Below are 17,256 nucleotides of genomic sequence, written 5' to 3'. Positions count from 1 at the left end.
AGAAGGATGGCTCTTCACCTGCCTTTCTTAGAAGATGAAATATCTGCATATTCTGGGAAATATAATATCCTACACATTCAATCCAAACCCTGCTCACTCAGAAATCAAGAGATCTAGTGTTTGGGAATAGAAATGGACTTCGGAGATAGCCTCCCATGTCAGAGATGTTAACAGTGAATTCCTTGGTTAAAAGCGAATTCTGTCTATGCTGTAATATATTGATGTCCCAAACCTTGTCAACTACATCCGTGGCCAGGAATGCTGCCCCTACAAACATTTAACTTAGAGAGTTTTGTCGGTTGCAAAGACATCCACTGGAGAATTCATCTTTGCATTAGCAGACCTCTCTCTTGATTAGAGATTAATTTTCTTCCCAGTGGGTGCAGAAGCATCCGTGCTTACTTTCTAGCTTGTTACTGGAGTGAGAAAGGATCTTCCCACCAAGCAGATTTGCTCTCCTCACTCTCATTTTCAGCCACTAGATGTTGCTGCTGCCACAGCCGGGGTTCCCTGCCCGCCCCGCCTGCCCTGTGCAAAGTCTCCGCCTCTCCCAGGACCGTCCACCCCCAAGCCGGGAAGCAGCAGGCGGGCAGCCTAACAGCATGAAACACCCATCATTTGCTACAATCATGGCCAGGATTTCAAATGAAATGCTGAAGCACAGCCTGTGAAAAATGACAACCTGGCTTCACATTTGCTTTTCTCTTAGAAACAGGAGAAAATACTATTCCATAAATCTTTAGGGTCTAAACCCCAAGCGGAGTTAGACTGAGTTCAGTACTATGGGATCCCTCTTTGTGCCAGGTCCTGTCCAGGAGTTTTCATCAGCAGCCCCCAAAAAACCTGTCCTTTCTACCTTTTCCAGAGGGGAGGTGGGAGAGGTAAACTCAAGGGCCTGGGTCACAGAACCTCGATTTTCCATGGGATAATCCCAGCGTGTGGGGTAGTGTGTATGCATACATTAGAATCAAATTAACTTGGCGTCACAAACTAATCCTTCCGATGGAGCAAGAAAATCCTAAAATCAGTATTTCCTTTTCCTTTGCATTCAACATCTTTTGGCCTCAAGGAGATCCTGTTTCTACTGAACTTTAATGGTTCTACCAAAAAAAAACTCACAACCTTCCTCCCGACATTAGATTTCTGGCAAGAGAATTAGGGCAATTACATCAGAATTCAACTGCCAGACAATGGTACTTCTACAACTAGGAGACGATTTTCTATGGCACATTTTTCCCTTCCACTTTATAAACTTAGGATGTCAGTTACCAGGGACAATTTTGTGTTTCTGCTCCTCAGCACATAAATATTAAACAACTTACCCTGAAAGACCCAAGGAGTTTAACACCATCTCTTCCCCTGGGACATACAAGCTAGCACTACAAGTTCTATAAATCACGAGCGAACAAAAGCAATGGAATGAGTTCTCTGTTCTCTACTGTGCTCGCTGCAAAGCCTGAAGATGCAGGCTTGTCCCTGACAGGTGACAGGTGAGGATGCAGTGATTCTGGAGGGACAGCGAGGAGCAAAGAAGAAAAGGGACTACACGATAAGGACAGGAATCACTCACAGAGACATTTCCACAACTACATTTACCCATTATTAAGGCAACTACTCTAAGGAATTAGCATAATCTATTGTGATTTGTTTTAAATGTCATAAAAACATCCGAAACAGGTGTGGATGAGGCATCTCTCAGCACATGCTAAAGCGTGCTCACTCTAATGCTCGCTGTTAAGATCTAGCCCACAGATAACAGATTTCAAAGCACTTTTCAGAAAGTATTTTTGCACTTGAATTTTCTTATACATGAAATAGGTGCATTATCAACTGGTCACTGGAAACTGTCCAATCTTGAAGAGATTTTCATTCAGACAGTAATCAGAAAAATAAGAGTCAACTTATATTTCCATGTAAACTGAATTCCTCTCATAGATCTCCTGTATATAGAAGGTACTGGAGAGCAGGCACCAGGAATAAGAGACAAAGACAGTGTCAAAAGCCGATTTGTTCAACTGTAATTCTGCTCTCAGCCCACTGTGGCACCACCACCCTTTCAATACCATGTATGGTGTGGCTTCTCCCTTAAGCAAACAGAATCCAGAAGAGAGAAGAGAGAAAAGAAAGAAGAAAACTGATATTTACCGAGCTTCTGCTGTGCACTATAAACTTTTTGAAGTAGTGGATATGATCCCCATTTTACAGATGAGAAAAATGTCCCCAGCAGGTTAGCTCACACCCAGGTCTCAGCATTACTAAACTGCACGTCTGACTCCAAGTGCCTGCTTCTGTGCTGCATGGTGTGCTCTGGAGACTACCTGTCTGAGAGCCCTGGAAAGGCAGCCTGGAGGGAGAGAGGGCACAATGGAGAGACCAGGTCTTCCTTCTCCCACCACAATCTACATAGATTCATGAGGGTCAGGAAGTTCTTCATCTAAAGGGCTAAGGCCAAAAGGGGATGGAGTCAGAAAACACATAAGCTCATTCCAGCTCTGCCACCCACAGGCGATGGAAACTTGAATACATTGTGGAGCCACTCTGGGTTGGTTTCTCACCTAGACCTAGATACTCTGAGTTCCAACATTTTATAATCTATGAAGACACCTTATTCTCAGAAATATCAAACCATCTATATTATCAAAAATATGGAAATACCTTCCAGAAACTTCAAGAAGCACAAAAAGGAATAACAGCTGATAAGACATAACCAGGCAGTCCAGGGGTAGAGTTTCTACGGTCAAACCAATAGTTTTGGTGTCCCCTATGGTGGAGGCTTCTGGGCTCTCAGCATCGCCCTGCGAAGGACCACAAATGCTAACCTAGAAATGTGTGTTTTTCAGGGCTTTCCAACATGTATGCTAAAGGAAAATAAGAAGTCAGAAAATACCCTAGGCTGGTCATCAGGAGATAGACTCTGCAGCCAGTTCTGCCAGCCACCAACTGAACACTCCAAGACACAGCATTTTCACCTCTCTCAACTGTCCTCGTTGCTAAAATTCGGAAGCTGGATTCAGGCTTCTCTGAAGTCTTTCTCAAATCAATGAGAGCTGCTTGTGCTACCGAAGTAAACGATACCAATTCCAATCAGAACAGACATCTACTCGTAGAGAACGGAATATAGAATCAGGTCATCACCCCTCTTCCAGGATTCTCTAAGGGTTACTAAACAATGGGCTCAACAATTATAAAACAAGAAACGATTTTTTTTAATTATAATACAGTATAAACTTTTTTTACTGTTTAAACAAAAGCATTTCTTTGGGGAAATCAAGAAATGGTATAATACTGTTAACTTACTATTGATCTCCTTTTTCTTTTACTGTTTGAGGTTTTGCGTAAAATACCTAGTAGAAATAGAAAGGTAAACTGGCTAAAGGGCAATTAACCCTGCTCTTGTGCGTGGAATATCTTATTAAACGTGTTATCAGAAGAGCCTGGCAGCTTAACACTCACAGAGTCACAAATAAGCAGAACTAGCTTCCTTAAGGCAACCAGTCACATTCAGCTTGTAAAGGTGATACCAGACTTTGAGCTTTACCCCAAAGAGAGAGGCCTGCAAGATTAATGGCAACGTTAACATAACAAAGCTGTTTCATCCAAGTCAGGAGTGTCCCCAAGCACTCTGAGAGAACTGCAGCAGAATAGATTAAATCAGACTAAAAATATCAGCAACCTTGATGAAATGAACTGAAAGGATTTAGAATATTCCAAGGGCAGTATGTCCAGAATCTGTGAAGTATCAATTTAATTTCCCATTCCTCTGGGGTTCCTAACCCAACCTTCTTTGGAGATGAATGGTACACAGTGTTCTCCAAGGTCTGTTTTTCTCTATTCCAACTTGTGCATTTACATAATTATTTAGCTCCCAAAAGTTAGCAGAAAAATTGGACATCCTCAATCAGCATGTTCCAACTACTGCTCTCAAGAGGGTGTTCTCGAAAATGGCTTCACCAATAGGGTAGAAGCCATCAGACCACACACCACTGCTACTGGTTCCTCACTCCAGGGCCTCAGAGCTACATGATTAAAGCACGCACTTGAGTTTTAGGAGTCACCATCCTTGTCCCTATAGCTGGGACTATGGTTGGCATTTCCAAGAGGTAATGGATAGGTTCAGGAAAGAAGGAAAATTAAACAAAGAGCACACACACTCAGACATTCACACTCTGCTAGTGTACTCAGCCCTAGTCCACTGTCCACAAGGAAAGACGCTAAAACAGCATTTCCTGGCCAACACCCCAACTCTTCCAATCAAATTTCCATGAAAGTTTCCATTCTGCATGAATCAAGTTCCCTGAGTTTGCAAAATCATGAGCTAGGGTAGATATTTGGAAGACGGAATACACATAAATTAGATAGGTTAGATTAGACAGAAGAAGAAGATGATGATGATAGACAAATTATTAGACAGATAGACAGATAGATAGGAAGAGTAGATAGATAGAGTAGATATGATAGATATAGACAGATGACAGATTTGGAAGATAGATTAGTCTGCAGCCCTACGTCAGCTCCTGGAGACTTGAAGCTGTTTGCCACTAATAGGTGTGGGACCTACCATCTTTGGTCTGTACCAGAGTGAGGACCGTGACTGTCTGGCTACAGACCTTATCATCCAGCTGTCTGTAGAGACTGGAGATCTCCTCGTCGTACTTCTCCTTCTCTTCTGCGGAGATGCCAGAAACAACAGGAGCAATGTTGTCTATGATGGGAGTATTATCACAGGGCTCTAGGTTCTTCTGGTCCTTGGCACTGATCTGTTCATCTTCAGGCACAGCTTCCCCTGCAAAACACAGCCAAGAGTTGAGTTGAGAATTAAACCTATTCAATTTGCAATCCTCAAGGAAGAGTTCTAAATAGTCACTCCCGGCAAAAAACACACAAAAGACTTAATAAACAGCTGTAACAGAGTGATAGTTTTGTGTTTTTTCTATTTGACTAGAAAGGTAATAGTTAATTGACCAAGAATAGACTAAGGAAGAATAGGACTATATAATACTAGGACTATATAATACTCCCTGCTTTGTGATGCATTACTTAAATCACCTGATTCCATCAACCACACAAGCTCTTAACTACTCCAATTTGCAAGGATACCTAGGATTTTTTTCATACACTTTTATTAGGAAGGAAGCATATGCTGGGGATTTATTACACTCGTATTCTCTCTGGTGAATGATTCAAAGGAACAGAGAGCTCTGAGGCACCTTAATTACCAATTAATTGGGTTACTGTTTCATTAATAGAAACACCCAAATCAAGGAACAAATTCACTGTTGTTTAAGAGTACACTGTAGGGCCCAAACCGTCTTAATTTGAGAGTCCCTGAATCTGAAGCAGGAAGTCAGGGGTTCCCTAGACCTATACAATCACACATTCCACTACCCCTCTCCTCCCCTAGAAGGTCAGAACTAATTGGCTTGGCTGGAGAGTTCAAACAGAATAATTTCCTGTGATGTCAGATAGTCCCAGGAAAGAAAAAAGCAGCCAATCTAGACTATCTTGCAGAGACCCTGCATGCCTCTTGGTCAGCAGAGTAGCATTTGTTAATGGCCTTCAAAGGCAGCATTGCCAAATTTGACTGCAAAAGAAATTGAGAAAAATGGTGCAGTTCCCAAGCTGGCCCATGGCTATCTCGAACAAGAAAACCACCATGCAAAGAAAGAGTACATGAAAAGGATTCTATCAAAACCATGTGGCCCAACTGAGTCTCTAAAAATATCTTCTTGGAAAGCAAACCAAAACCAAACATACTTTCCCATCACAATGTTTACCATCAACTTCACACTCATTTTGCTGGAATCAGTGAATATCTGCAACGTTCCAAGCTTCACCTCAGTTCTTAGCCCATAAAATCCATTTTGTGGAAAATCCCCAGGAAAATTGCTCTGCATCAGAAAGCATTTTTCAAACATGACAGAATAACAGATCCCAATACTGTGGTTTCATTAACTCTCTATATCATGCCTCAAGGAACCCACTTGAACACTGGGATGCAAGGAACACTTGGGGACATTTATCTTAAAAGAAACAAAACCCTTTGTCAATGAGTTACCTTTGCTGCTTATGATTCCATTATCGCACTTGAAAAGTCACAAAATGATACCACAGGCGTCCACAGCAAGTATAATTAACACCCAATAGTTCTACTTTTGTATCACAATTCTGCTGGAAACAGCTACTTGAAGCAAAACCAGGAATACACTTCAGTAATTTGCTGAATACAAAATCAAACCAACCCTTTTTCCTTCCAAAGCTAAACTAGATTCCACCATTCCTAAACCTCTTTCTAAAATTATTGACCTGAAACAAACCACACTATCACAGTAGCCTCTGAACTGAACCTGAACCAAATCAATATTTCATTCAGTTCCAATTCCTGCTTTAAAACATCCGTCAAGAATCTGAGTGTGCAGGCTGGATTTCTTGCAATTAAAAGATCTACATTCTTCATAGCCTGCTGAATCTACAGGCTGTAAAAGGAGGGCTATGTTCCAATTCCTACTAAGATATTTTTTTCTTGCTCAAACACCCACACACACGCAGGCACGCATGCACACCAACATGCTTATATGGGCCTTTTTCTAGCCACACAAATAATTCAGGATATATTCTCAATATAAGCAATTCAAGCAATAGAGTATACCCCAAACCTGAAAGTTCTCCTCTACCCACTACCTTCCAATTCTGTTCCCTCACAGAGGAATCTATGTTAACGCCTTAGGAAATGGTCTTCCCTCACTTTCATCATGGCTGTGTCTAACTCTTCAGTTCTAGCTTCTGAAATCTGGGAAACAGGGCAATTCAGTGCAGTATGAATTTGATCTTCCCACGTAAGCATGACAAAGATGATATTTGTATTTCTATTCCTGGACCAGAAATTAGTCAGAATACGGTCTCATTATCCACAGGCCAAATCACCCAAGTCCAGAGGTAAGACATAAAAACATCGGGAAGAACATATTCCCTGTATTCTTTGGTTCCAAATGGCCAGAGACAGCATGAGGATGGGGGGAGTGAGGAGCTTCCAGTGCATGTTCATGTGGGAGGGCAGGGGCCAGAGATGAAGCCCCATGAGCTAGCAGCAAGTGACCCACTCTCACCAAAAGTCACAGCTCAAACCTTCTGCATGGCTGACCTGAGTCCGCGCAGAGCTGCCCTCTGCTCCCATGGAGGAATTACAGGATCCTGGCAGGGTTGCGCCAGATTGTAAAGGTGCAGTGAGCTTGCCAAATGCTGCTCCAGTGTGCCAGGACATGACCACCCAGACTCTGCTTAAACATCTCCAGTGATGTGGTGTGACACTAGCCCCATTCCACTTATTAGTGGGCCCAATTAATCACAAGTCTATCCGCTGCTTAACTCTTCATTTGCTTTTTGTAAAGGAGAGGAAATAACAGCCTCCTCACCATTCTAAAGATGAATGAAGACAGTATATATACAAAGCACAGAAAGTTATCATTTAAACTCCATCTCTTACCCCTTTTTCTCCCTGCCAAATTCTCAACTATTTAGGTTTTGTCTAAATAATTATTTTTACTTATTCTGAGATTAGTGTTTCCACAGTATTCACAATACTTTTGTGGTTGAAGCTGAGTTCCAAAAATAAAATACAATATAGCCAAGCAAATCTTGTTCAGGCTTATTTTCATTATTATTAAAACAATATTTGAAAACTAGAGCAGACTTTCTGGTTTCCCTTGAACAATTCTCTGAATCAAAGCATCAGCCCGTCCCCCGTAAAGCTACATCTAAACAACAAGCTCGTCTCAGCTTATATTTAAAAGGTCAGGCAGTCAGGATTATATTCTACAGCAGCCATTCAGACCACGAAGAACAAAGCAGCAACATGCAGCAACAAAAGCAGCAGGCATCTGTGGGAGAGAGCACAGCTCCTGTCCAGAGAGGAGCCAAAAGCTGGTTTTCCAAACGCTGCTGCCCTTCAAAGGACCCAGAAAATGACTTCCACAGGCATCCCTGGTAACCACACTGTCCAGCTCACAAACACGTCTGGGGATTGTAAATTCCCGACACCATGCAAGACCTGACGCCAGGCAATCTGTCTCCATGGCAATCTCAGCATGTTCATCGAGAATATTCCCTGCCCTGAGGCACTGCACTGCAGTGGCCCAAGTCTCTGGAGAAGCCCCATGAGGTGATTACAGAATAACTGATCGTAACAAGAAAGACAGCTGCAAACAAACCCTGGAGAAATAATGCCCTGAAATCTGGCGGTAGAGAGAAGAGGAATACACATTAAGATGAGCATCTATTTTTATTCCCTCTCTGCATTAAAAGCATATTTCTCTTTGTTTATCCCCTGAAGTTTATACCTGCCTTCTATAGGGAAAGAGGTTATAATTCAGTAAAATATCTGACTTTCTAAAATGAAAGGGCTTTCCCCAGACTAGCAAGTTTCCCCTTATTTTAATTAAGGGGACTAGTTTACTATTGTGAAATGTAATTACCTTTCAGGACTAAAAAGGTCTGTGTGGTACAGAGGAGCACTCACTTGGAAGCATACCTTTAAGGTTTGCAAAGCATTTTTAATTATAAAATTAAATTAAAACAGAGAGCAGAAATAATGTTTCTACAAAAATAAAAACCTATCCATTGAAATAGAACAAGAATGATAGAAAATAAGAAATTCTCATTAGGGTTATTAAAAATTCTAAAAGAGTTTGTTTTTGTTTTAAATCATTAGACTGACAGTAATTCATTAAAATTTCACACGTGAAACAGCAACAAGCTAGTTATCTTTTTTGTAAGTTGAGTCCCTAAAGCCTCTGGAGAACATAGAAAGGTAATTGCATTCTCTCAGCAACTACAAGGAAGGATGGATATGCTGGTCACTCAGCTTCCACCAGAAACCACAGTAGCTCTGGCAAATGAGGTGCTTTCTTTTAATACCAATTAAACAGGCCCATGGCAGACCTAATGGTAGATAATTTCTCTATCAAAGAAAGCAAAAGGAAATCTTTAAATTGTCAGATGGGTAAGAGCAGCTGCTACAAGATGTCATTACATAAATGTGAGGTTAAAAAAAAATCCTCCTTTATGGAATTATTTTTCATGCAAATAGCATCTTTCACCCTAGTTCCTAAAAATGCCATAAGCAGCTTAAAACATTCTCTAATCCATTCCAGAATAATTTTCTAACAAACCAGTCACCCAGGACTCTGTATCCTTTGTGCATTCATGACCTCTTTAACAGGGCCACATCATTCTCCTAGGGGTCAGCCTTTCTATTACAGTGTTTGGCTGTGCCTTCAAGAGAAGAAGAATGCCTAACATATGAGGCATCTCAAACGAAATGCTGATTTCTGACCTCCTACTATAATCATGAATTCGAGAAGTGAACCAATCTCCTCTACAGATTAAATGCCAAAATAGCAAATCATCATTTCCACTACGGAGGCCCCAGTGTTCCCCAAAGCCCCCAGATCTGACACTAGGTTACAGATTTACTGAGGTACAGAACCAAGCATGCTGGTTCTGCAGGTTTTAAATTGGAGAACAAATCTGTTTTGCTCAGAGCCGGCCGATCTTTTCCAAGCCTTCTCAGCCTGGAATGAAATTACCTCTTTGTATGACATCAGTAGATGGGGTAAATCTGGATCCACTCTGTTATTTCATGTTATATTTAATTCTTTGAGACCCTCAGATACACTGTCGGGTCATTTCCCTGCACCCTAAGCCCTGGATTTTCAGGCCCTCCTTATTCTGATTTAAGCCCCTGTAAAAAATTATACTTTTTAAAGTGTAAAATTCAACGAAGCAGCAGAGAAGAGAGCACTTGTAAAGACCGACCTGGCAATCAGCCCGGCTCCCCACCTATCAGGCATGTTCTGGATGGGTGGGGGTGGGGAAGTAGGGGCCATAGTTCACCCTGAGTCCTGTCCCTAGCTAGACCTATCTCCCTTAGATAGGCCTGTTCAAGTTCTTTTCATGCCTATGATCAATAAAGCAACAGAGCTAAAAACAAAAAAGAAAAATTTTTAATTACATTCCCGGTCACTGTCCCACCTGTTCTACACGTCCTTCAGCACAGAACAAATGCCCACGACGCTGAAGTGCCAAGCAGAACCTCTAGATTCAAAGCAAGCCAAGGTCGATTACGGCTCACAAGATGTCACTTGTAGATTGTAGTGGACATTTGCTGCTGTTCAGACAACCCAACACCCATTCTCATAAGAGCACCACAGCTTCCTTTTGAGAAAACACCCCTCCTCTCCAACTGCATGCAGCTTTCGTCGGGCAATATCAGCGTGCCCCATCCTTCTCCAGCTCAAGCACACCACCACGTACAGTACTCCTACTTCTCTCCTGGGATTCTGAATCTCACACAGAATGACGCAATGATGGGAAAACATTCAGAGGGGATCATTGAGAGCGCGGCCCCTGGTGAAACCTGGCGATTTGCTCCTGCTGACTGCATCCCTGGAGCAGCCCTAGCACCTGCCTGTGTAAGCCTGGTTCCTCTGCTGTCCCTTGGAGTCTGTGCATTAGTCACATCCTTCTAACACTTTCTCTTTGTGCTTAGGCTGGGCAGGGTCAGTTTCCTGTTGTTTGGACCCTAACAGGCACTCTGGGGAACTGAACCAGATAAGGTGTGGTTTGGCCACGCCTTCCCTTTGGCCACCAGGTACATACCCAAAGCTATCCTGCCTTAGCAGCTATGCTGGAAACAAATTAAGGCCTGGTGTAGTGTGTCTGCTGCAAGTCACAGACCCTGTTCTGAAAGTCAAGGTTCTCTTCTGCCGAGAAAAGAAAACTATCAGGCCTGAAGTATCCCATCAGGCCAAGAAGGGTTGAAAACTGATGGCTTGGTGTGCTTGTGCCCATGCACAGGTAAGAAACCAGCCTGCAGGCATGTAATAGGATAGCATCTTACACCTTTTGAATGACTTTGGGCAGCTCAGGCCCTCTCCTGCGATACTGACCCATCACTTCCAATTGTATCAGAAATACAGCCTTTCATATATTTATACAAGCTGCCTGGACCCTGAAGTCATTTGCAGCTGAGATACCATGTTATTTTCCTTTCCTACTCCTTTGTATTCCTGCCTCATTCTGTATAACAGCAAGTAAGAAAAAGCACACACACACACCACACACACTTTCTCTCTCTCTCTCTCTCTACTCCTTCCTTGCACTCCCAGCAGCTGCAGTACAGCAGCCAACTTTTAAATTATAAGCATACCATTCAATGAAAGAAATCTCTTTTCACAGGAGAGGACATCCAATTGACAATGGCCCTTTAACTCGGGTCAGACCGCAGTGAGGAAGTATCAATGCCTAGGAAATGTCTAGGTGAACTAAGTAGCTGTTACCTAGAATCAGAACCAATGTGTGTGCCACATTTAAAAAGAAAAGTTGGCAAAACCCTGCCACTCAGATTTCAGTATCAGGCACTGCCTCTTCTCTCCTCCACCTTTCAACATCCTATCTCAGGGAATGGCTCCACCTTCCATTCGGCTTGGAAAAGACAGAAAGCTTGGTGCCATCCTTGACACCTCCCATGTCTCTCAATGCAAATGACCATAATCTCATCCCTGGGATATTTCCCTGGTTCCTGGCACTAGTTCCTGCCCCCTCCAGGCCGTTCTCCAATGCACCAATGGGTCTTCGAAATACAAGTCTTACCATAGAATCAGAAGCTTAATAGCATGAATGCTTCTCACTGCTTCTGAGAAAATGACAAACTCCTGAACAGGGAATGCAGAGTCCTGCATGGTGGAGCCATCCCTGCCTACGCCCCCCACCTCCAGTGCAACTCGGGCTTGTCCCACCACACCCCCTCCCCAGCTCTCCACACTGGCCTTCCTGCTCTCACCACAAGGGCCACTGCATATGGCAAACATGGCTCCCTCCACCCCCACCTCTACCTCACATCTCCTAATTCACCTGACTGACTACTCAGTTTTGTTCAGATCTTATTCTCCAAGTCACTTATTTGGGAAAGCCCTCATTGACATTTTAGGCAAGGTCAAGGTCCCCTGTTGTAATCACTTTTTTGGCACCCTGTCCTTTTCCTTCTTGGTGTGCAGCACAGACTATAATCTCAGCTTTGGATGATTACTTGCGACTGGAGCAGCCCAGTAGGCTGTAAGCTCCATGAGGGCAGAGGCTATCTGACTGCTCACCCCTTAACCTCCAGCACCTGCATTAAACACATGCTTGCTTAGCGCACATCTGCTGAATGTTTGTTATGTGCTAGAAACTGTCTATTGGTTTTCCCAGTTTATGTACCTTAAGGGCTTACATTGGGTCTCACCACAAAAGGGAAGAGAAACAAAATTTCTAGGTATATCTGCATGGTGGATGAGATGTGACAAACAGTTAAAATGATGGTAAGAATGCCAGGAGAAGAGGCCAGAAGCAGGGACAGCGTGCCCAAAAGAGATGCTAGTCATGAGGGGAAGTCAGGCAACTGGGCACTGGAAAGACCCTGGAGGAGATGGCATTTGATGGGGGATGGAGAATTGGAGGGTGAGAACTTGGCACAGGATGGGGAAGGATGACAAAAACCAAGGTTTGCTGCCTCTCCAGTTTTACCAAACTGCCACCACACCCTTTACCAAAAGGCTTGAGTGAATGTCCTGGTTGCCTAGCAGAGTGCTGACCCAAGAGGATCCCAGAAATAGAACAAAACTTCATACAACCGCTCGCTCCCAGCCTTGCCAAGCACCCCTCCCTGCTCTCCTACTCCTGCCAAATCGCAAGGAACCATCAGGTGCTGAATTATTCAACTCTTCCAGCAGCTTTCAAAACACGTGTGCAGCAATAAAATCTTCTGAAAAGAAAAGAATCCTGTTATTTAGGCTACTGGGTCATTTTTGGAAATTCTCCTGAATTCTCATTTGCCACATAATTGTTTTTCAATTAAACAGTAGCTGGTTGACACCCCACCCTTACGAGCAAAAATCAGCACAGACGTATAATCACAAGACAATCTACTTCTAGCTCTGCAGCTGCAAACAGGCAGTGTCACCTTCCAATCCTGCACAGCAGCCCAGACTCCGAGACCTCCAAGACTGAGGTCAACTCAGAACCCAGCAGCAGAGAACCTGAAGAACAATCTACAATGGCCCGTCATCCCCGTATGCACACACACCAACCTGCCTTATTTCAGTAAAAGACACTTCTACCTTCTAACCTCCGTCACGATGCTAAAATCACTGAGATGCTGTCTGCACTTGGATCTGGAAACCCCTCTTCAACACCTCACCCACAACCCACCCACCACTGCATGACAGCTCTCGGAGATATTTCCTCCCAGTAGAGCAGACCAAAGAGAATGTTTTGGGGAAAAGGAAAAACTAGTCACGAAACAAGCCTTTGAGACTCCATTTGCACGGGACTTCTTTAGCAACCCTCTATTTCTGGCTTTGAAGAAACAGAGCATGAAGGTGAGTTAGACTTAAAAAAAATAAAAGGCAAGTATTTGTCAGAGGTGACTTTTAATTCCTCTTATAAAACTTACATATGAGATAATGACATTTTTTATTTAGTCAAAAGCAATTGGAGCCACAGTTTCAGGCACTGTCCTCTAAACCTCAAATGGGTAGGAGAGTGAATTACAGTAACAGAGGGACAGCTCATTGGAAATAAACTAAGGAAGCCTTGCAAATAGTCATTTGCACACACTAACAATGTACAGCAGCCAAGAGACATGGTGCGGCAGGGAGCTGTGCTGCATTGGTTAGACAGGTTGTGGCAAGGCAAGACCAAGCTCCCCCTCATCTCCCTTTCCCACTTTCTCCAAGGAAAAAGAAAGCACATGCTCCTCTCTGTGCTTTCTTACCATTTCTCCACCTGTTTAGCTCCATCTCCAGATGCTGGATAACATTCTTCAACGTCTTGTTTTTCTCTTTCTCTTTTTCATATTTCTTCTTCCATTCCTCTGCTGTCAGTTCCAGGTTCACAGAGACAGTATTCTTGATGGTCTTAGCTCTGGGATTAAAAACATTAAGGGGAAAATTCTGTTAATAGCTTTAGTTGAATCATTAACAGCACTTAGATACAAATTGCTTTCACTTCAAAGCACAGGGATTTGGAAAGCAGGGCTTATGTGAACTTGACCTACCACCCACCCAGATATATTCATGGCTGTGCTCCTCCTTGAGGCTCCGAAACTCATCTTTCCTTTTCTTCTTCACAGCCCCCCAGTCTGAAGTCAGAGAACTTTCACTTATATTTTCTTTAAGGTCACCCCTTTCTCCATTCACTTAGCCACCACCTTAGCCTATGTTCTCAGCCTGACTTATGCTTATAGCCTTTTTCCAAATTTCAGCATCTTCCTTTGATACAACTTACATACTACCTGCCAGAGTCATCTTCCTAAATAGTTTCCTTTCAATTCCATAAACATTTATGAAGCACCCAGTCTGTGCTAGGAATTGGGGATACACTAAGACAAATGAGACAAGGTCTCGGCCCTCTTGGAGTTGGCAGTTTCTCACACCAATAACCCACAGGTGGAAATAATCTAATCAATCTTCTCAATCACACTGGCTACTGCGAACCCACCCCTGTGTGCTGGGGGAGGTGGGCCCGGAAACGAGTGAGGCTGGCCAGGCAAAACCGTGGCTCCCTGCTGAGCACATGCCCCATCACGGCCAGCTGCCACCATGCAGGAAGGGGTGACCCACTCTTCTCTGATCAACCCATTCTTCACAAATAACCAAAGGTCAAGATATTTATTTGATTTGGAGTTAAAAATAATTTTTCAAAATAATTTGTGAGATAAACGTGTAACAGCCACCATGTCGCCACTTCTAGTGTAAGAAATGATGTGGTCTCCTAGGGCTGTCTAGTGATGCCACAATGGCTGGAAGCTGGACAGTGACTCAAGGAAGCAACCAGTGAGGGCAAAGGCAGTGGCAGCTCTAGGTCATAATAAAAACAAAAGCAAAAATGATTCGCACTGTCATGCATAGACATGAATACACAAGCAGCCTTGTCCAGTTAAGAAAAAAAATCAGACATAGCGGAACTCCACTTATTACTTACTTTTCAAGAAGGTAAAGCTACGTCAAAAAATATGTGATAGCCTGTTTTATTTGCCATCGACTTTTTAATTTAAAATTCCCAACATTTCTTGCACTATCTGTCATACTTGCCAGCACTATCTGACGTGTGATTCAGGTTAATTACTGTTGTCATCAAATGACATTTTGGACATGATTTCTGTTTCAGTAAAAGAAATTCAGCAGTCCTTATCAGCACTACAGACATCATTCCAAAATTAATTCTTAAAGTAGACAACTAAATAACCCAACTGTCAAAAAAGGAGTTAAACAACTTGAAAGTAAGACTACACTTAAGAATTAGTGTAATTCTCTCTCGTTCACTGTAGCTTGAGGCTGCTGTCCCCAGAAGTGTTTCAACTCTAATTTTCAAATAGCAGCAATTTTATTATTACTTTAAAGTCTGTGCCAGTGTGACATTCTCCACTCGTCTTCTAACATCCTCAGGCAGTGGTGGGCATCTATAGATGCTTCTCCAATATAAGCACAAACACGGTGGCAGCCGTTATCAATCTACTAAAAGCCACAAAATGGAAAACAGCCTATGGCGAAAATTATGGCCATTTAAGGGTACACTTTGGGGCTATTAGTCTTACATTTTAAGGCATAAAGATTTCTTTGATGATTTTGAATGCTATCAGAAAGAGAAAGAGCCCCCCTGCTAGGCTTGAGTAGGTTTAGCCGAAGTGTATTTTTGAGCAGACCCAGCAAGGTCATCACAGGGGTTAATGGTCCTCATTCTCAAAGTTTTTTTATGCTGCGAGAAAATTCTTTTTCTTCCATTTCTACATTAATCAGGGCCCTGGCAGGAAACAGATGGCCCACTCAAACTTGGTAATTTGGGGAGAGTTTATTAAAGGCATGGGAAGCATGTCGGGGTGGTAATGGGGGAGGCATCCCCACTCTTAGGGTGCAGGGGACCCAGAGTGGGGCAGTGCAGGGGAAGGCTGCCTGGGGGAGCCGGGCTGCGAATGCCCTGACCGCACTTCCTCCCCCTCGGGCTGCCTGCTCGTGTTCCTTCACCACTGGCTGAAACCAACTGGAAGCCAGAAGGCAGGGGATCCCACTGCAGTGATTCACGGGTCAGCTGCCCAGCCTGCCCTTCCAGAGGAAGGCACCCAACCCAACACCCATTTTGGACTCAAAACAAGAGGGGGAAACCATGACTCGGGTCACTGCCCTAGACTCCATTCAGCCCCAAACAGATCCGTGCAGCGTGCCTCTCCGCCCACCAAAGGCAGAAAATGAAGAAGCCAATGTACGTGGACAGGGAAAGATGCCAACTCCCCCCAAAACTCTTTTGTGGACTTAATCCCAGGTTTTTATGTGTGTAGGGAAACTGACAAACTGATTCTGAAATTTATCATAGAAATTTTTAAAATCTAAAAATAGCAAAGACAATTTTGAAGAACAAGGTTAGAAGACTGGACATTAATGCTTATTATAAAGCCACCATAATTAAAGTAGATTAAATAGTCCAGAAATGTTGGAAAAGAAACAGAAGAGATTGTCCAGAAACACGCAGATACACAGTCTTATGAGTTAAGACATGATTTACTTTCCATAAAGTACCAGTGGGAAAGGACAAACTTTTCAATACATGGTACTGGATGAACAGGATTTCACAGTGGGGAGAGGGAGTGGGGAACTTTACCCACACACCCCCAAACCATTTTAAAAATTCTATCCCAGATGGATCGTAGACATAAAAGTGAAAGATGAAACAAGAAAGCCTATGGAAGAAAACACATAGGAAAATATCTTCAAGACTTTTGGGGGAGGCAAGGATTTCTTAAATAGGCCATAAAATGAAAGATAAATTTGACTTCACTGAAATTAAGAACCTCCCTTCATTAAAAGTCACCATTAGGAGAGTTAAAAGGTAACGGTTGGAGAAGATACATGCCATATATATATATATATATCTGACAAAGGACTTACCCAGAGTAACTCCTATAAATCAGTGAGTCAAAATGCAGAAAATCCAATGAAAAAACTAGGCAAAAAGACCTGAAGAGGCACTTTACAAAATAAGTGTCAACAAACACAAAAAAGGGTGCTTAATATTAACTGTCAGGGAAATGCAAATTAAAACGAGATTCCTCTACATGCTCAACAGAAAAGCTAAAAATTTTAAAACTCATAATATGAAGTATTGGTAAGGACGTATGGCACTCAGCAACTATAACCCTCAAAGGCTACTCGAGGGAGCATAAATTAGTAC

At 42.9% G+C, this 17,256-nt stretch overlaps 1 protein-coding gene across 1 annotated transcript in view; it reads right to left on the bottom strand.

Annotated features, from left to right (window-relative positions):
- Positions 1-17,256, bottom strand: part of KIF5C (kinesin family member 5C) — a 161,726-nt gene that overhangs the window by 42,967 nt on the left and 101,503 nt on the right. The window contains exons 11-12 of the mRNA XM_037849932.1: positions 13,808-13,956; positions 4,608-4,783 (exon numbers count right to left, since the gene is read on the bottom strand). Of these exons, the coding sequence (XP_037705860.1) occupies positions 4,608-4,783; positions 13,808-13,956 (325 nt within the window). The remainder of the gene's footprint in view (positions 1-4,607; positions 4,784-13,807; positions 13,957-17,256) is intronic.

Source organism: Choloepus didactylus, chromosome 9 (assembly GCF_015220235.1).
Source record: "Choloepus didactylus isolate mChoDid1 chromosome 9, mChoDid1.pri, whole genome shotgun sequence".
Lineage (NCBI taxonomy): Eukaryota > Metazoa > Chordata > Mammalia > Pilosa > Megalonychidae > Choloepus > Choloepus didactylus.
This window is presented reverse-complemented; position numbering and strand designations above follow the sequence as displayed.